Source organism: Mastigoproctus giganteus, chromosome 7, assembly GCF_048544385.1.
Source record: "Mastigoproctus giganteus isolate SK-2022 chromosome 7, ASM4854438v1, whole genome shotgun sequence".
Lineage (NCBI taxonomy): Eukaryota > Metazoa > Arthropoda > Arachnida > Uropygi > Thelyphonidae > Mastigoproctus > Mastigoproctus giganteus.
In genome coordinates this window covers 14598258-14625008 of record NC_143581.1, presented here as the reverse complement: position 1 = coordinate 14625008, position 26751 = coordinate 14598258, and the positions used below count along the sequence as shown (strand labels likewise).

Here is a 26751-nt window from a genome sequence, read left to right as displayed (position 1 = left end):
TAACATCATCAGATGGCCCCACTTTATAGATTTAAAAAAAAACTGTCTGAAACCACTGTAGTCACCCTTATGAAAGCAAAAGCCCTTCTCTTTACCCTTGACAATAGTTACATCTTTAAATAAATCCCACATTAGCATACTGGGATCACTGCCACCCAGAGGGTCTTTTTCTTGCATATGCATGAAGAATCAGAACAAGAATATTGCTTTCTCTAGTTGCTCGTTTAATGTGCTGGTAGTAGTAGTAGTGGCATGTGATGCAAGAAAGCAAGTGTATGAGCTTATGCAACATAGCCAAAAAAAAAAAAAAAAATCGCACCATTCCCTCCAAATGCCTGTCCAGTTCCTCCTTAAATTTATTCAACCTATCAACTTCCACGACAGATGGAAGTTTATTCCAGCAATTAACCACCCGCTGGCTAAAGGCAAATTTCCGCACATCTATTCTACATCTGTCCTTTCTTAATTTGAATTTATGCTCCCTTAGGTTCGTAATCTGAACAAGTGGAAGGATCCCATCAGAATTCAGCATGCTCAACCCATTCAAGGCCTTATACACCTCAAACAGATCACCACGCAGGTGCCTAGTCTCCAGCCACTGCAATTTGAAGAACTTAAGCCTCTCTTGGTGAGAGGATCCCTTCATTTCCCTCACCAATCTTGTTGCCCTTCTCTGTACACGCTCAAGTAAATCTACATCCTTCCTAAAATGAGGCCTGCAGACCTGTACGCAGTACTCAAGGCGTGGCCTGACCATTGCCTTATACAGAGGGACAATCACCTCCTTTTCCCTGCTAGCAAAATTCCTATATATCATTGACAAAACCCCATGATCTGCCCTGGCAGCCTGTCTGCATTGCTCAGAAAACTTCATATCTGACTGCACAATTACTCCCAGGTCTTTTTCATTTTCTACCACCTTAAGTGTAGTACCACACAGTTGGTACATTTCTCTGGGGTTACTTCTATCCATATGCAGTGCTTTGCATTTGTCAAGGTTAAACTTCAGTTGCCACTTCTTAGCCCATCTGCCCAAATTATCTAGATCCTGTTGCAGTAGCACACTGCCATTACTGTCATTAACAACCCTGCCAACCTTTATATCATCTGCAAACTTCGACATTAAGCCTGATATACCTTCATCAATATCATTGATAAATATACAAAACAGCAGTGGGCCCAACACAGAACCCTGTGGGACTCCACTAATAACATTAGTCCACGAAGAGCAGCACCCATTGATTACCACCCTCTGTCTTCTCCCACTTAACCATCCTTTTATCCATTGTAGCAACTTGCCCTTAATACCATTCTGCTCGAATTTGTACAATAGTCTTTCATGCGCAACAGTGTCAAAAGCTTTCCTGAAATCCAAATATATGATATCAAAATTATTTTTTGCATCCAGTTCCTTTGTAACCACATCATAATATCCTATAAAATTTGTCAGACAAGACTTTCCCTTAACAAACCCATGCTGTGTCTGAATTATTGTTGCAGTCTTGTCTAGATGATCCTGCAATGAATCTTTAACCAGTGACTCCATTATTTTACCCGGAACAGAAGTTAAACTAACTGGTCTCCCTTTGATTCCCCTTTGTGAATTGGGGATACATTTGCACATCTCCAGTCCATGGGAACCTCCCCTGAGTCCAATGATGCTCTCATAATTATGGCTAATGGTTTGCTTAATTGCTTTGCCGTCTCCTTTAATATAACTGGATAGATCCCATCCACCCCAGGTGCTTTTCTTATGTTTAACTTCAACAATTTCTCCTCCACTTTGCTCTCAGTTATTATAAAATCATTAAGTATCCTGCTACAATTTGATAACCTTCTGCCATTTTCAAACCTTAATTCCTCACGTGTGAATGTCAATGCAAAATACTCATTCAGTTTGTTTGCTATCTGAGCAGGATCATCAATAGTCGAACCATCGATGTCAAGTGGACCAATCAGATTCATCCCCTTTCTTTTAGAGTTATATAAGTAAAGAAATCCTTGCTGTTTTTCTTAGCATCTTTTGCCAAGGATTTCTCGTAATCTGCCTTCGCCTGCCTAACCTCTTTTGTGACCTGATTACAGACTAGCTTATATATGCCATAGGCTTCTGAGTCGCTTGATAATTTATATGCATCCCATGCATTTTTCTTCTCTGTTACGAGTCTCATTAGTTCATTAGATAACCATTTTGGCCTAAACCTTGAACAATATTTCTTAATAGGTATGAAACGTTTAGTAGCATCCACGAACATTTGTAGGGAACATTTGTCCAATAAATCCACAAACTACTTGCTACTGTGTGAGTGGCCAAAGTACAAGTTACAGTCAGTATCTAGAAAGCTAAAATTCCCCATTATAAGACATTCTGATTTACTGCCCCACTCTGTGTCTGTACAGTTTCTCATTATACTCATAACAGCCATATAACACACTCCTCCTCTCATTTTTGTTTTCCCAGTGCTTATGTCACACCACACTGACTCCACGTTTTACTGGCCATTTTTCTCAATTGGATGCACATCCCTAGATGTGCTTTTCAATTAAGAGCTTAACTTCTCTTCCCCCCTCTCCTACCCTTCTGCCCTTTCTGTACACATTTTACTTCCCCTGTTCAAATTCTGTATCTCTTGTCTGAGTGACACCTCAGGTATCCCCATAATATCTGCAATCAGTGACATACCCACACACTTCAAATTCATTTTAATTATAATCAAATTGTAAATTTGATTATAATTAAATTAAGCAGCAAAAGAAGTAATCAAATCTTTAGTTATAATAAAATGAATGCTACACTCTTTCTATATCTTACACAGACTATTTTCACTCAGCAATTTGATTATTTCAGTTATAAGTATTGTATATTCAGTGTATTCAGAGAAGTGTACAAGAGTGAAAGACTAAATCTGCATGGAAAATGAAGCGATTTAGTCAAGAAATAAATTATGTTGAATGTTGATTTTTTAACTCTAATTTTTTTATGCCTGTGTTATTATTTTAGTTATCTGTTCTGAAGATGGAATAAGGACCACTCTGTATAATAGGTCTTTCGGTATGTTCAGTGCCTGTAATTTTGGCTTTGAAAGAAGAGTTAGGACTTATTGTAATTATGAAGCAGTATATGCAAGTTAACATAGGCTTTACCATATGTACAGAAACATATCATCAGTGTGATTGTGATATCTCACCATCAATTCTCCCACTCACTTAAACCTCACAGGCATCTCCAACATGACCCTTGCCCATTTATATGCCACTGCCATCCCATTACATTATTCACTCACCTGGGTATGATGAACTCAGGAGCAGAAGTGAATGTGGTAAAAGGTGAATAAAGTACTTGAAGTACATCTTTTGTACATATAGTAGCCTATGTATTCATGATTTTCTCGATTAGTAGCACTTCAGTCTCGATTAGTAGCACTACTGACTGAGCAAGTGTTAGTTTTATTGTTCGTGTATCCAGCAAGGTTTTTAAAATATATTTTAAGAAACTTTACTTTCAAATTAACTTGAAACATAGGTGCATCTGTCTGCTTTTATTTATTAAAAATAATTTACTTGAATTTTTAACTTTCCTTTTTGTATTTTGCATTGTTTGGAATATAATATTTTATCTTTATATCATTTGTGGTTTAAAAGAGTAACTTATTTTTTAGGTTACTAAATGCTATAAATCTGGTCTTAGTAAATTTTCACTTAGATAAATGATGCATAAAAAAGTTATTGAAAGCAAATTCCTCTCTGGGGAGCCAGGATTTCAATGTAGTGTTAAAAATTCTATGAAATGAAGTTAAGAAGTTAAGGTAATGAACAAAATTATGAACTTTGTTTTAGGTTAAATTTTACTAATAAGTCATTTGTTGCACACAAAAAATATATGCGTGCACATACACACTTTTTTTGCATAATATTATTTCAATTTATATGTTGACTTCCCATTAAACAAATTGCTGTATAATAATCTCTCTCTTTTTTTTGTTGTTATTTAGTTTTTAAAGTTCCACAAAGGAAAGTTGCACAGCAGAAGATTGAAGAAGGTATTCTTCTCTTATATAATTAATATGCAATAAATATTTATAATATTTCTAAGCAAACATTGTTTTTCATATGGGGATGTTCCTCGTGTAATACATGAGAAATATGTTGCTGAAAAGTTTTTTGTTGAGTGAAATTTGCTATCCTTGTGGCTTCCATTATATGATTCAAGTTCCAATCTCACTTTAAAAATAAAAATTTTCATCCAAGGACATAACAAAACTACAATGGGCAGATTAAAAAATTATATTTATATTTAAACTTATGTCATTTAGAATGTTTAATTGTGCAGTAAGCAAAACAAATTTTTCCAGATATGAAAATCATATCTGGAAAAAATTGGGTGAGGTTTCTCATATGACAGTATGGAAGATGCTACATGGGAGATAAATTCTGCAACCATAAAGGTTTCAACTGTTGCAGGCACTGGAATCCAGTGATGAACCCTACAATGTGACTTCTATACTTGTTGGCTGAATTGTCTTGATGAGAACAATTCTTTCTTGAACAAAATTGTTTTCAATAGTAAGGCTATATTTCACTGATCTAGTAAGGTTAGATACCTAAGTTTGTTTTGTTCTGTCAGCAGAACAAATCCATTTCCAGCTTAAAAACTGTAATTATTATAGATGTAGACATTCAAGGTTAAGTTTAACCGCAACTGTCATGCAGTTGTTACTCATGTGCAAGTTGCTTTACCCTTGGTTACCGTGACAGAGGGAAATGTATTTCCATACATCGACAATATTCAGTAGTGAGGGCTGAAGAACATTCTGCTGAAGAACAGCTTCCCAAAATTCCAGTATTCTCAAGTGCAATTGTGCAAAAGATACAGAGTTAACTTCTTTCTGCAGAACACAGAAATTTGTCACTGATCTTTTTATCAGTGCAAAAATTACATAAAAATTAATAGCAGGCATACTTGACCTCATGTCAAACAAACCTATCCTACCTCATTTAAAGTCCGGGCTAGTGTTGTAAAAGTGTACACTTGACTGAAACAAAGGCCATTAGTCTATGATTCACAATTCACAACATACACACAACTGAATATCGAGTATTTACCGTATTTCCCCATTTATAAGACGCACCTTAATTTTGGGGCCCGAAATTTGAAAAAAAAATGTGTATTACATAAAGTACTTATTGAACTCAAGTTTTATTCATCATAAAATTCATACAACTCATCACTGTCAAAACTCCCATCCATTAGCTTGTCCTCATCTGTGTCTGATGACGAATCACTGTTTTCATATATTGCCTCATCCTTAGTTCCATCTATGGCATTTGAAATGCCACACTTCTTAAATGACTTGACAACGATCTCAATCTTGATATTATCCCAGGATCTTTTCACCCAGGTACAAACTTCTCCTATAGTTAGTTTCTTCACTCTTCCTGCTGGTGTCAATTTTTTTTTTTTTTTTTTTTTATGTGAATCCCAAACACGAGAGGTATTAGAACCTATAGTACTTAGTACCGTGCTTGGGTTGGAGGTTGAGAAGACGAAAGAAGATATTTGTTGACATTGGACTTGAACTTCTGTCGATTGTAATTTTCAGGAAATACGTATGAAGGAAGGTTGTTCCAGAAAACGACAGTTGAATGAATAAATGAGGAAGATGAAAAGTTGGTGCTGTGGGTTTGAAGTTGGACAGTAAATGGATGTTGGTTGGTGGTGCCACGTGTTCGGACTGTTTTGAAAGAGAGAGTTGGAATTATAGAAGCCAATTCAGAAGAACAGTGCCGATGGAAATATCTGTAGAAGAGGCATGCAGCAGAAACAGTACATCTATGAGAAAGCGAGTGGAGAGACTCTGTTAGAGATGAATCATTAATTAACCTAACTGCCTTCTTCTGAATGGAATCAAGAAGCTGAGAGAGGTTTTGGGGGCACCACCCCAGATGTGGGAACAATATTCCATGGCAGGGTGGATTTGCGATTTATACAGAGTGAGCAGCTGTTTGGAAGAAAAGTAACGCCCAGAGCGAAAGAAAAAACCAAGTTTTTTAGATGCAGAGGAAGCAATATTTGTAATGTGCTTGTGCCAAGAGAGATTAGAAGTCAGGGTAATCCCCAAAAGCGATATATCATTTTGTCTAGAAATCAGAGTGTCACTAAAGATAAGCATAGGAGCAGAAGAATCCTTTTTGTGAGATATAAGACAAGACTGAGTTTTAGAAGGGTTGAAATCAACTAAGTTGTCTTTGCCCCACTGGAGAATTACCTGAAGATCGACATTTAAGGAATTGGTAGCAGATTTTCGAGAAGTTGAAGCTGATTGAGCAGGACAAGGTTTCTCAAAATGGAAAGTGGAATGCAATGTGCTATCATCAGCAAAACTATGGATAGCATTTCCAGTCAATGGAAGAAGGTCATTAATATACAAGAGAAAAAGAGTGAGGGAAAGAACTGAACCTTGGGGGACACTGGCATTAGTGGAGAAGTTAGAAGACAGAGAGCCATCTACTATCACCCTCAGTGAGCAATCAGAGAGAAAACTGGATAACCAATTACTAAAAACAGTTGGCAAACCATAAGATGGAAGCTTGTTTAGAAGACCTTTGTGCCAAACACGATCAAAAGCCTTTGAGATGTAAAGAGCAACTGCTTGTGTTTCACCGAACTTTTCCATTGAATTAGTCCATAAATGGGTAACATAAGCCAGAATATCACCAGTGGATCGACACTGACGGAATACATACTGGTGATCGTTGATCAGACGGAAGGTTTCTAGGTAGTTTAAGAGTTGGCGGGTAATTGATTTCTCCATTACTTTAGAAAGAGTAGAAGTAATTGCAATGGGATGATAATTGGATGGGAGGGATTTGTCACCCTTTTTAGGAACTGGCTGGATATGAGCAAATTTCCAAGCAGAAGGAAAAACACCTTTGGAATAAGAAAGTGAAAAAAGGTGGCAAAGAATAGGAGTAAGTTCAGGAGCACAGGTTTTGAGAACAAGTGGAGAAATACCATCAGGACCTGGAGCTTTCTTAGCATCAAGATTCATCAAAATCCTTCTGATATCCTTTTGATGGAAGACCACAGGAGGCATTAAATGGAGCGTGTTGGGAATGGTGTGAGGTGTTTTACCAATATCATTAATACATGAGCCAGAAGAAAAATGGGATGCTAGCAGGTCAGCTTTATCCTTGGCTGAAGTGACAACAGAACCATCTGGTTTGGACAGAGGTGGGAGCAGAGATGGGCAAAAGTTGTAGCCAATAGCTTTAGCAAGAGACCAGAATGCTCGGCTACCATTAGGGCAAGAAGCAAGTTTTCTACCCTTATCCTGTTCAAACTCTAGTTTGGACTGATTAATAACTGCTTTACAATTGTTGCGAGCTTTGATGTACACAGAAAATGAAACTGAAGAATTAGAAACAAACCAATTACAATATGCAACATTCTTCTCTTGAACAGCCTTAGCACATTTATTGGAAAACCAAGGTTTAGATAAAGGACGAGATTTTAAAGTGGAGTGTGGGATAAAGGATTCCATTCCTGCAAGAATAATTTCACTGACACGATCTGAGCAAATGCTGACATCAGAAGTTTTGGAACAGTAATCCGACCAAGGAAATGAAGAAAAGAAGTCTCGCAAGTCATCCCATTTTGCATTCTTGTAATGCCAAACAACACGAGGTTGGGAATAGCCATGAGATAAAGGTTCCATTGGAGAAGAGACAATCACCAAGTTGTGATCTGAAGTGCCTAAAGAACCTCTCACTTCGACCGTGTACTTAGAAGGGTTGTTTGTGAGAAAAAGATCAAGCGTATTGGCTGTACGATTAGGATTGCCTGGTATTCTTGTAGGTAAATGAACAATCTGTGCTAGGTCATTAGTAATTGCAAAAGCCTCAGCATTATGACCTGCTGGGTCAGTGTGACTAGAAAACGGAAGCCAGCTGGAGTTGTGAACATTAAAATCACCAAGGAAAATTACCTTACTGTTAGGAAAGTTGGACTGGAGAAAGTCAAAGAGCTCCAAGTGATTAGTGGAGTTGGGAGAACGGTAGAGACAACAGATGAATTTGACACAATGAGGTAGAGAGATTTTAAGCCAGAGAAAATCAAAGAGAGGAGATTCCAAATTGCCAAGTCTCTGACAGGGAATATCAGAACGGACACATGCACAAGTACCACCTTTGAGGTGAAAGGAATCATAGAGCGAATAATTTGGGCATCTGAGATGAGCAGTAGTTGAATCAACCAATAACTGAGATTCTGTCAGAAAAAGTACATGGGGTTTGGCAGACTGCAAGTGGAAATGGACATCGTTGAGATTAGAATTGAGACCACTTATATTTGTGAAATGAATTAGGAAGTGATTGGGAGGTTTAGATCTTTTCACAGATAAGCTTGCTCTATTAGTTTGACAATTCATGGTGTATTCAATAGTAAGAAAAAGTGGGTGGGACATGCTGTATGAAGTAATGAAATTTTTGGATATGGCGTACACGTGGTAAGAATATACCCAGATCCTTGACATAACGTGGCCTCGACAATGCTCCCCGCATACACACTACTTGGACTCCCTCCAGTCACTATCTGGCAGAGTAGAGGTAGCAAGATTATACACTAGCTGATCCAGAAGCCTTCTAGTGAGTTACCAATAGGTTTGGTCCGGTGTACTAACTAGTGGCCGACCCGCGAACACCGTTTTAGAGCTGTACCCTCGAAATATAAGGAATATTGGATCTCGCCACGACATTCATTATAACCTCAAAACTCATCAATCATACTGCATGATGGAAGAGATAGGGAAGGGTTGACCGAAACTTAGCTTTAGAGACTAAACATGGGTTCCATCACTTCAAGCCTCCAATAATCAAAGTGGTGGTATTTTGCCGGTTGATGAGAGTCATCTACCACCTAGTACTGCCTGGTAACATAGAGGGGTGACGTTCCTCCATATGGTGTGGGCGCCACACCTCGACCCCTGCTTACGTTGGTTCACACCTGGGTGGTCACCCACCATGTACTTGTGCATGGCGGTTATACCCAGGATTACTAACAGTCCCACCATCATGAAGGTGCAAGCAGAGGATTTGGAAGTCACAGACCGTCCGGACTTCGCCAAAATTGGGTCCACTTGACTTGAGTGTCACCCGAATATCAGCTCCAACAGCGTTTTAGACTCCCAGGTAGCAAGTACAGCTTGACTGGCATATCTGAGAGAATGTCTGTGACAACCTCAAGGACCAAATTGTACCCAGAAGACTTCATCCATTGGTTCCATTCATCTCTCATGGCAGCTTTGAAGGGTTTGTTAATGCTGACATCAAGTGGTTGGAGCTGGGATGTCAAACCTCCAGGTATGACGGCAAGTTTGTTTTTTGCTCTGCAGCAATCTTCTTTGTATTTTTTGTTATGTGTGCCCCGAACTGATCAAGCACCAATAGGGCAGGTTTGCGTAAGAGCCCACCTGGTCTCCTGCTCCAAACTTTCTCTGAAACCAGATCTTCATCCCATCCTGATCCATCCAACCCTTGTCATGAATGTGGACAATCACTCCTCAAGGAATGTCATCTTTTGGCATTGTTTTGCGTTTGAAAATCAGCATAGGATGCAGCTTGGTTCCGTCAGCACAACAAGCTAGAACAACTGTATAATGGCTCTTTTCATGTCCACTTGTCTTCACAGTTACAGTTTTCACCCCCTTCTTATCAACAGTTCTGTTACTTGGGACATCAAATTGAAGGGGGACTTTGTCCATATTTGCAATCTGTCCCAACTCAAACTGATGTGCTTCTGACATTGAATGACAAAACAATGAAATTCAAGTACCTTCTGCTCGTAGCTTTCAGGCATCTTTTGGGCAAGTCTGGTGTGTGTATGCATGCTTAGTCCATTCCATTTCATGAACCTGAAGCACCAATTGTGTCCTCCTTTGAAATCAGTAACTTCATTTTCATCAGCAATTCTTCTTGCCTCGTGCTTGAACCATCTTTGTGGACACAGGAATTCCCTTTGCTCTTCAATTCCCTCTCTAAATCAGGCCAGTTTGCTGACTTGCCTCTAATGGCCTTCTTCTGCCGTGGCGTTTTCAGTAGGGTTTCTTCTTCCCGTAGCCAGTCTCGGATTGTTTTCTCAGTTGGAGGAGGGACCAAACTTACGTTCAGCAGCACAATTTCCATTCACTTTTGCAAACTGGATCACTTTTAACTTGAATTCAGCACTGTACGAAAATCTTTTCTGAGCCATTTCTGGGCAGAACGTGGCAAAATGTAACCTAATATATCGGTAACAAGTGCGAAACAATGAGCGCAAAGACAACAAGCACAAAAAAGTGTGAAATGCAAGTAAAAAAATCTACAATCACTGTATAAGACACACTCAGTTTTTAGACCCCAAATTTTTCGAAGAAAGGTGCATCTTATACATGGGGAAATACGGTAAGTATTCATCATCCAGAACTATTAGATATTAGGGTCATTTTAGGACACCCAGAAGGAGGTCTTTAAGTTTTAGTGTGAGAAAAAAAAACCATTACAAATACCATTAACATGGTTAAGAAACTGGATATCACAGCAAGCCTTTGGGTATACAGAGATTGTAAGATGTCACAGAAAACTGTTGATGATGTGAAGGAAAGGCTGCTAATAACACTGAGTAAGTCATTATGTTGACTTTCACAAGAAACTAACACATCACAGAGGGCTGCCAGAAAAGCCAATCTTCATGCCTCTGTATAATGTAAGTGCCAGAATTGAAGCCTAGTGACAAAGGAGTGTGTTTTGCTTTTTGCAGCTGGTTCCAGCAATTCTTCCAGGAATCCTCTGTCCAACCTGGTTTACAGATGAACTGTGGTTTCATCTTAGTGGGTACAGCAACTCAAAAAATGCATGTATGTGGGCTATAGCTAATCATCATGCACTTCACAAGGAGCCACTGCATTCACCAATAGTCCTTTGTCGTGCAATTTCCAGGGTACTGTAACTGATATTATAGTACCCATTTTCTTTAATCAAGCTCAGAACATAACTCTTTGCTTCATTATTTTTGATGAGTTTTCCAACCAATTTAGTGATATTGATTGAAAAAGGATTATTTCTGAAAGGATGGAACCACAAAATTGGAAGCATTTTCTTGAGGACAGAGTGAATGGAAGGTTATTTTTGATTCTTTTTTTTTTTTTTTTTTTTTTTTTTTTTTAGGAGCATTAGCAACTAAGGCCATATTGCTCCGGGAATATGCAGTGGTCATTCCCTGACCTTTCCGCATCCTCCGCATTTGGTGGTGACGGGCTCGAACCCCGGTCTAATCAAGAAGCGTGTGCTACGCACTGCTGCTACTTCTTCTCACCTGGCTACGGAAGCGCGTGAATGGAAGGGAAACATTTACTGGGAAATTGAATCCATTACAGAGAACGGCACGTTAGAGCATGTGCTTACAAATATTGAGCTTTCAGTGCAGCTCTGCTGAAGTGTCTGTGGGAATCCTTCCAGTCTGTATTTAGCTGGATTGTCATTACACCTTGGACATGTTGCTGCTAAATTTTGTGTCACTGTGTATTTATTTAAAAAAAAATTTTTTTTTTTAAATCGAGTTATTAGCAGAATTCTGGTTTCTGCTATTCCATAAGATGTTAAATTAGATCATATAAAAATAACATATGACATCCCACAACAATGATAAAAGAAAAGTTACTATTATTCTTACACAAAATTAACATGGAAGTTTTTGCTCAGCCTAAGAAGCCTTGATTCAAGTCCAATAAAATGATTTAGTATTTACAAGTATTAATTTTGTCTAGCTGAAAAATTTAAATAAGATTATTATTATTATTTATTTATTTTTTTTTTTGACTAAATGAAGCAGATTAAAAATAATTCATTTACTTCAAAATTGCAATTTTCTTTATAATTTACATTTTTTAAATAATTATTTCCATTACTTTATGAAAAATTGAAAATTTTTGAATAAAATAGTAAACTATAGCCTGTTCATTTTTTACTTACTTTTCATGTATGAATTAAATAAATTTCCCTTCTAAAGATGGTCAAGATGAGAAGAGTTTTAAATATTCATTCTTACTGTCATCATCATCATCAGCCATTTTCAATCCACTGCAGGATGAAGGCCTCTCCAGCAACTTTCCAGTTCCTTCTGTTTTGTGCAATGGCCATCCATTTACTACCCACCCACAAGCTCATGAATTTCATCTGTCCATCTCTGCCCTTGTCTTCCAAGTTTTCTTCTAGCTCCTCTTGGGTACCATTGTTATTTTCTAAGGGGATTAGAGGGGAACAGCTATTCTGTGTGTTATCAGACACTCAGTCTAAAACACTGATGGATCCAATATCTTTCTATTACAGAAGATTTAGGAGAAGTCCAATTGGTCTGCCTCCCTAAAATCCATTCGGCACACCTCGATGGCAAGCCCTGTTACGTCACTTAGGTGGCAACGAACGTGTAGAGTGGTTCTCTTCAAGACGCCTGGTCAGCATGAAGAGGAAAAGACCAAACTCTCCAGCATATGACAGCACGATTCTTATTGTATAAGCATGAAATCAGCAATACTGAAATTACAGAAAATTATTGGGAAAATGTCCAAGACTAAAGACAATTATGGCTCTTGGAGTAGATGGCATGTATTCAGTAATTTTGATGGAGGCAGCAACAGGCACACTAAATCTTTAAGATTAATTAGCATTTTAGCATTAGTAGAGGCATTTGATGCAAGAAAGCAAGCTTATGCAGTATCAGCCAAAAAAAAAAAAAAAACCCACTTCCACTTCACCCCTCTGTTCGTTCAAAATACCTGTCCAGCTGAGCCTTAAACTTATTTAGGCTATCAACCTCCACCACAAGGGATGGAAGTCTGTTCCACCAACCAACCACCCGCTGGCTAAAGGCAAATTTCCGCACGTCTATCCTACATCTGTCTTTCCTCAATTTGAATTTATGCCCTCTCAGGTGATTTTTCTGAGCTAGAGGAAGAATCCCATCAGCATTGAGCATGCTTAAACCATTCAAGGCTTTATACACCTCTATCAGATCACCTCGCTGGTGCCTAGTCTCCAGACACTGTAATTTGCAAAACTTAAGCCTTTCTTCGTAAGAGCACCCCTTTGTTCCATTCACTAATCTTGTTGCCCTTCTCTGTACTCGTTCCAGCAGCTCTACATCCTTCTTGAAATGAGGCCTCCAGACCTGTATACAGTACTCTAGGTGTGGCCTGACCATCGCCTTATACAATGGAATAATCACCTCCTTATCCCTGCTGGAAAAATTATGAGAGCATCAATGACTGAAGAAGTGGCACCATATTGCCAATACATCAAGGCAGTTCCTAGAGCAAAGTGGATAGCCACCAACCTGTCAATCTGACTTCAGTGGTAGGGAAAGTCATGGAGTCGATTATCAGAAGTGCAATACAGGGTCATTTAGATAGAAATGGAATTCTGTAGGAAACACGGCACAGTTTTGTAAAGGGAAGATCACATTTAACCAACCTGATTAACTGTTTTGACAGAGTCGCTCATGAGAGAGAGAGAATCTTTATTGCAACAACATTTGATTGTAGCTGGTTACAAGGGTTAAATTGTGTTGCACTTTCCCTTCATGGCCAAAAGGCCAGGGGTTTACAGATAAGAAATGTTAAAAAAAAAAACATTAAATAACATAAGACATTAAAGAACAAAACAACAAGATGACATTAAATGATTTAGGGTGACATTAATTTACATAAGTCATTAAGGTGAAGAGAACTGGCATTAAACAAATTATATTACAAATATGATGTACCATGAGATTTAGATCATTAAACTTAAATAAACCAAATGACAACTGATACACATATGATACTATTGTCCTCACAGTTCATGGGAGAAAGCAGCAAGAACAGTGCCAGGCTAATTTTCTGCTATGCTCATTAGTTAATTCACAAGGATCTCCAGGTGATGATGAAGGGTATGCTGTCTTTGGATGTGAAGAAAGGAGGCTTTTCCTTGTGCACACTGTCTGAATGACCATAGAGTATTCCTTACTGGGAGCACCAGTGTAGTTTTACTTCCATCTAGAAGGTTGCAATGGATTGTAACAGATTGTCAAGAGATGGTCATGCGACATCTCCTGGGTCGCCATTCTCTGTTTTAGTTAAGTGGTTTGGTGATTGGCAGATGACAGTTCATGGTCTATGTGGGTGCGTGGGCCCAAGTATCCCACGTCTTTATCGTCGGTTGACAGCAAATTTCTAAAGTTTGGCGCATCGATGTTCTGTATTCATCCGAGCATCTGGTATGGTAAGAAATGATCTGATGGGTGGAGGCATAAATGAAGAGGGCAAATAGTTGGGGTGGCTCTGAGCTGGGCAGGTGGAATCCTCCAGCCACAGAGATCCCAAAATGAAGTGACATGATCAGACCTGTCAACATTTTTACTGTGATTACCAGTCTTTTTTCATCAATGAGAGAGGGCAGCCTGAGGATTCCCAAGGCCTGGGTCATTTCAGTTGTATGAACATGGGGCGGTAACCTATGCTTGTAGGTTACCCATTTGAGGAGCCAATATTCTGCTGCCCAGATAGGTTTTCTGATCGTAGGTGTTGCTGATGCCCAGATTCCAGCTGCATAAAGTATAATGGTCTTGACATATTTTGTTGCTGTGATCCTGTCTGAGATGTAATGCAGGTGTTTTGCTCTCCATTTGAGGTGTACCGCACAGCTTATGAGTTTGTCAATGTGCTGGTTGAATCTCAGTTTTGTGTCAAAGACAACCCCCAAATCTAAATGATATGGAACAGCCAGGATGGAAACTCCACTGATGTTGGGTGAGATGGTTGTTGTTTCTTTCTTCAGGGAGTACAGCATGCACCTTGACTTTGCTGGGTTAATGTTGAGGCCAAATTGTTTAAGGTAACCAGATAGTGCAAGAAGTACACTGTTAATTTCCTCTGTGATCTTAGAAGGGCCTGCATTCACTTGGATGGTGGTCAGTATTTTTAAATCATCCATGTAAGACAATACATATGGTCTCTGGCTTATAAAAGGGGAGATAATAGCAGTAAAGAGGAGGCCAGAGAGGACTCCCCCTTGTGGTACAACTGTAGATATTTTCTTCGTATAGGGTTTTTTTTTTTGAATAATGCAGTATGATAGTACAGTTGAGGAAGTGCAGTGCATCCCCGCCTATGGAGTGGTGATCTTTGAGCAATCGTAGGAGGTCAGGTGCTTGAATGGCATCAAAAGCTGCTTCGATGTCGAGGTAGGTTATGAGGAGAACTTCTTTTCTCTCAAATTCTGTAAGGATGCTGTGGGTGGTGAGAAAGAAGATTGGTAGGACCTATTTGGTATTGAAGAATGAATTTGTGGTGGAGAATCTGGATGCATGTGAGTTATTGAGTTGGAAAGGGGGTCCTTTCTAGACGTTTCAGGAGACATGAGGTATTAGAGATGGGTCTGAAGTTTCTCTAATGATGGCAGTCTTATTTTTGGATGTGGCCTTACATAGACATTCCATTGATGGGGAAGATGCATCTGGTTAGCACTGCATTAAAGATGGTAACAAGGGGCTGGATGATATATAGTCCCAGCCATCTCAGCATGAACTGCGGTATTCCATCGGCACCCACAGCTGTAGAGGACTGGGTTGAATTCAAGCTGCCAAGATTTGGTGTTTAGATATGATGATAGATGTCAGAGCCCTGTTTGTCATGATTAAATATGTGGTCAAGGTTACTGCTGGATTCCCCGATGTCTTTAAATCTGGTTATAAAATCAATCCATCTCTGGGGGTTGAGTTGCTCTGAGAAACTGGTTGTTTGTTGTCTATGGTATCTTATCAATTGTTAGCAAATGATCAAAATAGCTCCTGATGGCCTGGGATTTTTGGCAGTCGAAAATGGCTCTTGCTCTTGAAAAGGCTATCCTGTCATTAATTTTGCCTGACTGCTTCCATTGCTTATGGAGTTGCTGCTTTAGATGAAAGCTGCAGCTTAGATGTGGGGACCACCATGCTCTAGAGTGGGGAGTGATAGTGACTGTCTTGGAGGCAGCATATTGAGCTACCGTAATAATCCATTAAGTTAACAGATCAACCACTAGTAGGGAGTCACAGGACTCAAGAGCATACCATGGGATGAGAGATGCTGCTGCTGCTGTATCGCATCTGGAAACATCCAGATTGGACTGTAGATTGTTTTTCATATCACCTGTCCTTTTGAATTGAAACTTGTGATTCGTGGTTCTAGTTGTATTAGAATTCGGTCATGGTCAGGGTTAAAGTAACCATCTTGAGGACTCTCGAGCTTACAGGCAATAGATGTGAAAAGAGCACCCCTTCGTTCCCCTCACCAATCTTTTGCCTTTCTCTGTACTCATTCTAGGAACCCTAAATCCTTCCTAAAATGAGGCCTCCAGATCTGTGTGGAGTACTCAAGGCATGACCTGACCATTGCCTTATACAAAAGAATAATCACCTCCTTCTCTCTACTGGCAAAATTCCTGTATATCACTGATAAGATCCCATGACCTGCTCTGGCAGTCTGTCTGCACTGCTCGGAAAACTTCATATCTGACTCCATAATTACCCCCAGGTCCTTTTCATTCTCCACTACCCTTAGTGTGGTACTACACAGTTGTTACGTTTCTCTGTTTTTACTTCTACCCATATACAGTACTTTGCATTTGTCAATGTCAAACTTCAATTGCCACTTTTCAGCCCATCTCCCTAACTTTTCTAGATCCTATTGCAGTAGCATACCGTTATTATGTTAGTCATTAATATCCCTGCCAATCTTTGTATCATTTGCAAACTTTGACATTAAGCCTGATATATCTTCATCAATATCATTGATGAATGTACAAAACAACAGTGGGCTCAACACCAAACCTGAGGGACTCCACTAATAACATTAGTCCCCGAAGAGCAGTGTCGGTGGATTACCACTCTCTGTGTTCTTGTACTCAACCACCCTTTTATCCATTGTAGCAGCCTACCCTTAATACCATACATCTTCCATGCATAAGTGTCAAAAGCTTTCCTGAAATCCAAGTATATGATATCAAAATTATTTTTTACATCCAATTCTTTTGTAACCACATCATAGCATCCAATCAAATTTGTCAGAAAAGACTTTCCCTTAACAAACCCATGCAGTGTCTGAATTATTAATGCAGTCTTGTCTAGATAATCCTGCAATGCTTCCTTAACCAGTGACTTCATTATTTTCCCTGAAATAGAAGTTAAACTAACAGGTCTGTAATTAGTCGTGTCCCCACTTTGTAAATTGGGGATACATTTGCATATCTCCAGTCTGTGAGGACCTCCCCTGGGTCCAATTATGCCCTCATAATTATGGCCAAGGGTTTGCTTACTTCCTTTGCCTCCTCTTTTAATATAACTAGATAGATCCCATCCACCCCAAATGCCTTTCTTATGTTTAACTTCAACAATTTCTCTTCCACTTTGCTATCAGTTATTACAAAATCATTAAGATCCCTGTTAGAGTTTAATAAGCTTCTGTCCTCCACCTCCCTACAGAATTCCTCATGTACAAATGAATGTAGATGCAAAATACTCATTCAGTTTGTCAGCTATCTGAACAGTATCACCAACAGTCAAACCATCGATATCAAGTGGACCAACCAGATTCATCCCCTTCCTTCTAGAGTTTGTATAAGTAAAGAAGTCTTTGCTGTTTTTCTTTGTATCCTTTGCCAAAGATTTCTCTTAATCTGCCTATGCTTGCCTAACCTGCTTTGTGACTTAAAGTTAATAAACCTCATACAGAGAAGAAAAGAAGAATAACATTAAAACTTAGTGACAAACTTGATATAATAATAGAAAATAGAATGGGCTTAAATCGGAGTATATTAATGGCAGAATATAACATTGGATCTTCAGTATGTTTGTGCAGTTAATAAAATTGCATTCTTAATTTCTCCATTTCTTATTTAGCCTCATTATTTCTGCATTAAATATATTAAAAATAAAACTTTCTAGATAATGGGGAAATCGAAATAACAGCGTCTTGAATCCCTGAGGTGCTGTTATTCTGAAAGTCTACTGTATAAAGAAGTTAAAACTTCAATGATTTTATTATCACACAAGGTATTTGTCCTGTAAGGAATAGATGAAATCGGTTCTGTTATACTTAAATGTTTTTATCTTAATGGGTTTTGCCCATGTACCGTCATTTTCTAACTATATTAAAATATTTATATCTGTACATTCTGATCATTATCATTTTTTATTTTAGATGAAGTATCACCAATTCTGAAGAAGAAAAAAGTTGAAATGCTCATGTCTTCTCTAAGAGAAGAAGCAGAATTGAGTGCTAAGTCCCCACCTGGTGATCCCCCAGATGTGAGTATCTGTAGATTAACCTGTCAAAGTGGTTACCATCTTTATCCTTGATGTTATCTGTAATAGCGTCCCACTGCCATTTGTTTATTAATACAGCAGAAGCCCTCCTAACTGATGCTTTCCACCTTCCCTCTTTAAAATATACTATTAGCCTACATGCAGTGTGTCATAAACATCAAACACTGCATAGCTCCAGTATGCTCGTGGCCAGTGTAGCACCACACCTTCCTACTGTATTTTTCCACAGTTCAGTTGTGTGTTGTTTCAGACTGTTAGTAAAATTATTTATTGTAATTAGTATGTAATTTAATTAAATATCACATAAATTACTGAAATATGGGTGAGAAAAGAAAGAGAAGCATTGTTTCTATGAAACCAAAATTGTATGCTCTGAAAAGACTTGAGAAAGACATAAAAAAATTTGAGTCTCTAAAAACATTGCTGTTGAATAGGTGCTAGTGAGGCAATCATAAAAGATTGTAAAAAAAAATCTTTAAAAAAAACAAGGATTTTATACTGTTTGTTTCACAAAGGCCATTAATTTCTCACTCCACTTTAAAGAACCCACATAATACATTATGACTGTGGTTTATGCAAGAAAAACAACATGGAACTGTAACCAGCAGTTCAATAAAAGCAACATTAAAGAGAAGGCCTTAGTCTTCCATCAAAAGATTGATGGTGCAGAAAGTTTAATATCAAATGACAGATGTCTTGGACATTAGAAAAAATATGTTATTAACATATTGAGTATTAGTAAGGAGAGATTATCTGCTGATCAACCTACTCTTCAAAAATTTGAAGATTAAGGTCATTTATCAACAGAGAAGAATTGATTGGAGAACAACTCTACAACATGAATGAAACAGGTCTGAATTATAAGATATTACTTTTAAAAACGATGGCAAAAAAATGCAGAACCTCTAGCACCAGGTTAAAAAAAATCCAAAGAGAGAGGTAGCCACCTGCAGCAATACAACTGGAACTTACAAATTGTCACTTTTTGTTATTAGTAAATCAAATAATCCTAGAGCTTTTAAAAGATATTATTAACTTTACTGGTTTACTTTCACTTACAAAAATCAGCATTGTTCACAGAAGATTTTTTTTTTTTGTGTGTGAATTTGTATCTTCTCTAAAGAAAAACTTCAAGAAAATAAATTTGCTTGAAGAGGCTCTTCACATTCTTTCTGAATAATGCTCCTCTATGTCCCAATTGTGAACAACTCAAAAAAGGGGACATAAAGGCCATGTTTTTACCACCAAATGTAACCTCCTTGATCCAACCTATGAATCAAGTTCTAGAATGTCGAGACAACATAAGTGAAAGTTTTTGAGTTCAGTTATGGAAAACAATAGGAGACAAGTATAGGTCTTATAGAATTGTTAAAAGTCATCATCATCAAAGATGTGTTTACAACATAGCACCAGCTTGGAACAACATTCTATGTTCAGCATTTACTAAATCTCAGAGAAAACTTTCTAACAAATCATCACTGATTTGAAAGTACATTTATATATTTTAAATGAAAAAAGTCTATATATGTATATATTCTTTAATGATTCCCTGCTTTAACTGGCCAGCTACTGATCCTGATCACATTGGATAAGAGAACCTTTACTGTATAACACATTAATAAAAAGAATCTTCTTGACATATTCATGACCCATACATTGGTAACCAGTTATAATTATGTCATAATGACATATTAGAGAAAACAGAGAGTTATAGTATTCTATCTAAATGAGTTGTGTTCATTTGAAGAATTATATGTATATATATATATATATATTTTTTTTTTTTATGAAAACCCTAAACACGAAAAGTATCAAAACCTATAGTACTTAGTACCGTGCATGGGTTGAAGGAGAAGTATGGGGGGAGGGGGATGCCGGAAACTTTGCTCTAGAGACTAAACATGGGTTTCACCACTTCAAGCCTCCAATAAGCAAAGTGGTGGTATTTCACCGGTTGATAAGTCATCTACCACATAGTTCTAGTTTAAAGACATTGACACTATGCCGAACAGACTAAGATTGAAAGGTAAAAAGATTACTAAAATTGATGAAACCAGATTCTCTTATAATTAAAATATTTTTATCTCTACGTGCTATTCATCATGTAATGATCAGCGTGTATGGATAAAATATCACAGCAGAAAATAAGTTTACATAATAGCATAGTGTGTGCATCATCTCCTAGCCTCTAGTGTACAGTATACAGACTCAACCCTAGCCAGTGTTTTTCCTAGTTGAGAATGACTCCATATAGAAGCCAAAATTACTGTTGTTTTTAAGTTTCTATTAAATTTATCATTGATATTTTTTAACACTTTATTTTACTTTAATTTTTTTTAACAACTTAGTTCAATTTGCATGTTTTATAATAATAAACTTCATTACAAGTTGGTTTGTGCCACGAGAATTTATATATCTATGTCCTATTCCTGACTTCAGCAGGTTCTTTACTTAATTTTAGTGTTCTCAATTGTACCTTGCTGAACCTATTCCAAAGGCTCAAAATGTATCCCTTTCGGCAAAATTATGATACTTGGGAGTAGGAAGAAGTCAGGATAAGCCAGATTAGTGGAGTAGGGAGAACAATCTATCTGAGGAAATAAATTTCTTCACCAGTGACACAGTGAAAGGTGGCACATTGTCTTAATTCTGTATTTACTTGTCAGGCTACATTCTCATGTTTTCCTCAGATGCCTCAGAACTTTTTTTTTTTTTTTTTATTTATATTTCCTTAAGGAATCATTATAAACACTTTCTCCTCCTTTAGATTTGTTGGTAAGTGAACACATTCTAAGTGACAATTCCTCTTTTTTTTTTTTCTTCTTTTCTTTTTAGTCTTGGAGAGCTCACTAGCTTCCATTGTTTGCTCTTCTTTTTTGTCTCAAGGTCATAAAGTATCCATGTTTTGTTCCCTGGTTCTGCATGGATCTTGTGCAAAGGGTCAATGCTAACCTGTTCTTGATTCAGATGTTACTGAACTGAGAACAGGTTGGCATTGAAGTAACATCTTCATAACTTTTATTATAAAATTTATGGTTACAGTTTGATAAACATACTCTTTATCCATCTTCAGTTCTGTTATCATCCTGACAGTCATTCTTCAATCAGTATAAACAAGTACTTGTACTTTTAAACATTGTCATGTGGCTGGATCAAGAATCACCTTAGACATGTTTTTCTACCTTCAACCTTGGAGACTTTCCATAAACTTTCTTTTAATAATTTGTAACTTTTTTTGGGAGTTTAATCAATTCAACTAAAAATTTTAGGCTCGTTCACTGTTCCATATTTTTTTCAGGCCATATTAATTTATTATTATGAGACAATAAATGCTCAACTTAAGACCACTGTAATGACATAAAGAAGCACAATACAACATGCACAGGTAGCTTTGTTGTAAGAAAGAGACCTAATCATGGCTGTTCCTCGTAGGATACCACAAGCTTAATTTATAATTAAAGTGCCCCCTCTCCCCCTTCTTTTATAAGATCACACCTTATTTTACTGAAGTAAAACATCAATAATTTTCAGAACCTGTGATGCAGGTCTACCTCTATAATAAAAACTTTATTTTCTTGAATTGTGAGGTGAATTGAATTTTACTACACGTGCCACAACTAAAGGCTGAAAATTAAATCAAGTAGGTACAAAATTGAATTGAAGCAAGAAGAAAATGAAAATCCAGCTATTGCTGGCATTCTTTGGAGAAGAACCAGTATACAGCCCAGCTAAATAGCAAGTCACAAAATGAGATAAGCAGGAAACTGACCATTTATTGAAAATGTGCCTGAACATGGCATTTATTTTTCAGCATGCTTTCCAAATACACATTTATACACTTGTTTCATCATTTTATCAAATTCTGGATACCCACTCATAAAATGGCATTGGTTTCTGTCAGAACTGGTGATAAATATAATTTTTAATTTCCACGTCATCAGAAAAATCCATCAAATTGTTGTTTAAATGGATCAAACAACTAAAATCTCTAAGGACAAGGTTGGCTTTAAGGAAGATATAAAGAAGCTCCCACCAAAATCAGTGGTCTTTTGGGTTGCACGTGCTGTATGTGGCCCTGCATTGTCATGCAACACCATTATCCCATATTAATAGCCCATTTCATTTTCTGAAAAATTGAGTCCCCTTTTCTTTCAGAGGTGTGCAGTAAAATGCAGCATTCATGGTATGACTAAGCTTTTGAAGCTATACAGAAAGAATGCCTTGAAAGTCCCAGAAAACAACTATCATTATGGCTATGCCATCAGCAAGGAAGGTAAACTTCTTTGTTGGGAGTGAACTAGGGTGGTTCTCAGGATACAATAAGTTAGGTAATGTATGCACTGTGTTACATTTCAGACACATTCATTTTTTAAGTCTCATTTCTTCGTGAGTCTTAAATAGCAATACACACAAAAGTGTGCACCGTTTAAAGCTAACAGTACTGTATTAAAACTACACTTAACCTATGAATTTCTTTTTTACATACAAAAAAAAATAATAATTGCCAGAATTCTATATGTTCAATATTAGTGAAATTGGGGGATGGCAACAAATCTTTCTGAAAGTTTGTTTGTTATTTGTCTTACCCAGTCCATGAGGGTGGTGAGGGCGTGATTTGCATGGGTTTCAAGTTGAGCCCTTGAGTGAGCGGCCAGTATTAGCGACAGATCATCTGCATAGGCTTGAGTGCAGACCTCCCAAAGATCCATACCCAGGATCCCATCCAGGATGTAGGTCCAGAGCAGCGGGCCAAGAACCAAGCCCTGGGGACTGCCTCAGTAGATTTTTCCTCTTCACTTGGCAATAAGGTGCCTTCTGTTTGTTAGTTTTTTATGCAGTTATAGAGGTTGTTAGGGAGTTGCGCTTGTTGCAGTCGGCCGAGGGCGCTCTGCCACCAAAGGGTGTCGAATGCCCCAGCGAAGTCGACTGAGATAACTAGGAGGTATTTCTTGTCACAGTTGTTGGCTGCGTTGATGAGATTTTCCAACATCAACAGTTGATTTTCCTGGCTTGAAGCCATATTGATTCAGAGGAGGCATATGTGCAGCACTGTAGTGGTTGTCTATTCTTTGATGGAGTAGATGTTCAGACACCTTACTCAGCACCAAGCGTAGGGCAATGGGTCTATACAAGTCAGGAAGTTCTTGAGGTTTAGAAGGATTCTTCCGAATTAGGCGATTGCCTGCCGTTCGCCAGTCTGATGGGAACCACCCCCGTTGTAGGCAGTGGTTATAGAAATTTAAAATGAGGTTTGGAGTATATTCTGCTACTTTTTTCACCATTTCAGGTTCTATCAGGTCAAGTCTGGGGGTGTTCCTGTTTCTTATCTTGTTGACTTCTAGAAGGAGGTCAGTTATGGTGAAAGGGTCCTCCATCCGGTAGAGTGGTAGTTCTCATTGTTGAGGCAAATCTGTTGTTGGTCAGGAGAATTTTGTTCATCTAGTTGTTTGAATGGGGTGTTGAGGATATTACTGAGTGACCCCAGGTGGTGCTCATTAGCCCTTGTGGGGTTTCGTTGGCTGTGTTACCTTGCCTCTGGGGAGCTTGTTTTGATCACTCTATAAACAACTCCCCAGGGGTCAGTGTTTCCTATTATTGAGACCAGGTGCACCCAGGACTGCTTTTTACATTGCCTGATCATTGCTGTGTCGTCATTCCTAGTCTCACAGTATTGTTGCAGCAGGTATTCAACTTCTGCAGGTGGCCAGGTCCTCCTTGCCCTCTGGAAGGTGCATCGCTTCCAATTTATCTCTTGCCTCAATACCTGAAGTTCTCTGGACCACCAGGGAACAGCTCCTGGAAGGGGATTTCTTTTCCTGATGGCTTCATTAGTTGCACTCACAATTGCATCCATTTCTGCCCGTTAGTGCCAGTCAGGGTCTTGGGGGTTCTTAACCCATAGTTGTTGCTCTTTTTTGGTTAGCAGCTCCTTAAATAGGTTCCAATTTGCCTTGTCTGTGGCATAGCATTGGAGTCCCTGTCCTGTGACCGGGGTACAGGTTATTGTTCTGTTCATATTGAAGGTAATGACGCAATGACACATCTATCACCTACTAGGTGGTAGATGACTTTCATCAACCGGTGAAATACCACCACTTTGCTTATTGGAGGCTTGAAGTGGTGGAACCCATGTTTAGTCTCTAGAGCTAAGTTCCGATCAACCCTTCCCTATCTCTTCCATCATGCAGTATGATTGATGACTTTTGAGATTATAATGAACGTCGTGGCGAGATCCAATATTCCTTACATTTCGAGGGTACAGCTCTAAAACGGTGTTTGCAGGCCGGCCGCTAGTTAGTACACTGGACCGAACCTATTGGTAACTCTCTAGGAGGCTTCCGGATCAGCTAGTGTATAATCTTGCTACCTCTACTCTGCCAGATAGTGACTGGAGGGAGTCCGAGTAGTGTGTATGCGGGGAGCATTGTCGAGGCCACGTTATGGCAAGGATCTGGGTATATTCTTACCACGTGTACGCCATATCCAAAAATTTCATTACTTCATACAGCATGTCCCACCCACTTTTTCTTACTATTGAATACACCATGAATTGTCAAACTAATAGAGCAAGCTTATCTGCGAAAAGATCTAAACCTCCCAAACACTTCCTAATTCATTTCACAAATATACGTGGTCTCAATTCTAATCTCAGCGATGTCCATTTCCACTTTTGCCAAACCCATGTACTTTTTCTGACAGAATCTCAGTTATCGGTTGATTCAACTACTGCTCATCTCAGATGCCCCAATTATTCGCTCTATGATTCCTTTCACCTCAAAGGTGGTACTTGTGCATGTGTCCGTTCTGATATTCCCTGTCAGAGACTTGGCAATTTGGAATCTCCTCTCTTTGATCTTCTCTTGCTTAAAATCTCTCTACCTCATTGTGTCAAATTCATCTGTTGTCTCTAGCGTTCTCCCAACTCCACTAATCACTTGGAGCTCTTTGACTTTCTCCAGTCCAACTTTCCCAACAGTGAGGTAATTTTCCTTGGTGATTTTAATGTTCACAACTCCAGCTGGCTTCCGTTTTCTAGTCACACTGACCCCAGCAGGTCGAGATGCTGAGGCTTTTGCAATTACTAATGACCTAGCACAGATTGTTCATTTACCTACAAAAATACCGGACAATCCTAATCATACAGCCAATACGCTTGATCTTTTTCTCACAAACAACCCTTCTAAGTACACGGTCGAAGTGAGAGATCCTTTAGGCACTTCAGATCACAGCTTGGTGATTTTCTCTTCTCCAATGGAATCTTTATCTCATGGCTATTCCCAACCTCGTTGTTTGGCATTACAAGAATGCAAAATGGGATGACCTGTGAGACTTCTTTTCCTTGGTCAGATTACTGTTTCAAAACTTCTGATGTCAACGTTTGCTCAGATCGTGTCAGTGAAATTATCCTTGCAGGAATGGAATCCTTTATCCCACACTCCACTTTAAAATCTCGTCCTTTATCTAAACCTTGGTTTTCCAATAAATGTGCTAAGGCTGTTCAAGAGAAGAATGTTGCATATCGTAATTGGCTTGTTTCTAATTCTTCAGTTTCATTTCCTGCCTACACCAAAGCTCGCAACAATTGTAAAGCAGTTATTAATCAGTCCAAACTAGAGTTTGAACAGGCTAAGAGTAGAAAACTTGCTTCTTGCCCTAATGGTAGCCGAGCATTCTGGTCTCTTGCCAAAGCTATTGGCTGCAACTTTTGCCCATCTCTGCTCCCACCTCTGTCCAAACCAGATAGTTCTGTTGTCACTTCAGCCAAGGATAAAGCTGACCTGCTAGCATCCCATTTTTCTTCCAGCTCATGTATTAATGATCTTCGTAAAACACCTCCCACCATTCCGAACATGCTCCATTCAATGCCTCCTGTGGTCTTCCATCAAAAGGATATCGGAAGGATTTTGATGAATCTTGAGGCTAAGAAAGCTCCAGGTCCTGAAAGCTCCTGATGGTATTTCTCCACTTGTTCTCAAAACCTGTGCTCCTGAACTTACTCCTATTCTTTGCCGCCTTTTTTCACTTTCTTATTCCAAAGGTGTTTTTCCTTCTGCTTGGAAATTTGCTCATATCCAGCCAGTTCCTAAAAAGGGTGACAAATCCCTCCCATCCAATTATCGTCCCATTGCAATTACTTCTACTCTTTCTAAAGTAATGGAGAAATCAATTAACTGCCAACTCTTAAACTACCTAAAAACCTTCCGTCTGATCAACGATCACCAGTATGGATTCCGTCAGTGTCAATCCACTGGTGATATTCTGGCTTATGTTACCCATTTATGGACTAATTCAATGGAAAGGTTCGGTGAAACACAAGTAGTTGCTCTTGACATCTCAAAGGCTTTTGATCGTGTTTGGCACAAAGGTCTTCTAAACAAGCT

At 38.5% G+C, this 26751-nt stretch overlaps 1 protein-coding gene across 2 annotated transcripts in view; it reads left to right on the top strand.

Annotated features, from left to right (window-relative positions):
* Positions 1-26751, top strand: part of LOC150082545 (regulation of nuclear pre-mRNA domain-containing protein 1B) — a 139800-nt gene that overhangs the window by 54871 nt on the left and 58178 nt on the right. For both annotated transcript variants that reach the window (XM_090378681.1, XM_090378682.1), the window contains exons 4-5: positions 3993-4040; positions 18246-18352. In XM_090378681.1, coding sequence (XP_090234807.1) covers positions 3993-4040; positions 18246-18352 — 155 coding nt within the window. The remainder of the gene's footprint in view (positions 1-3992; positions 4041-18245; positions 18353-26751) is intronic.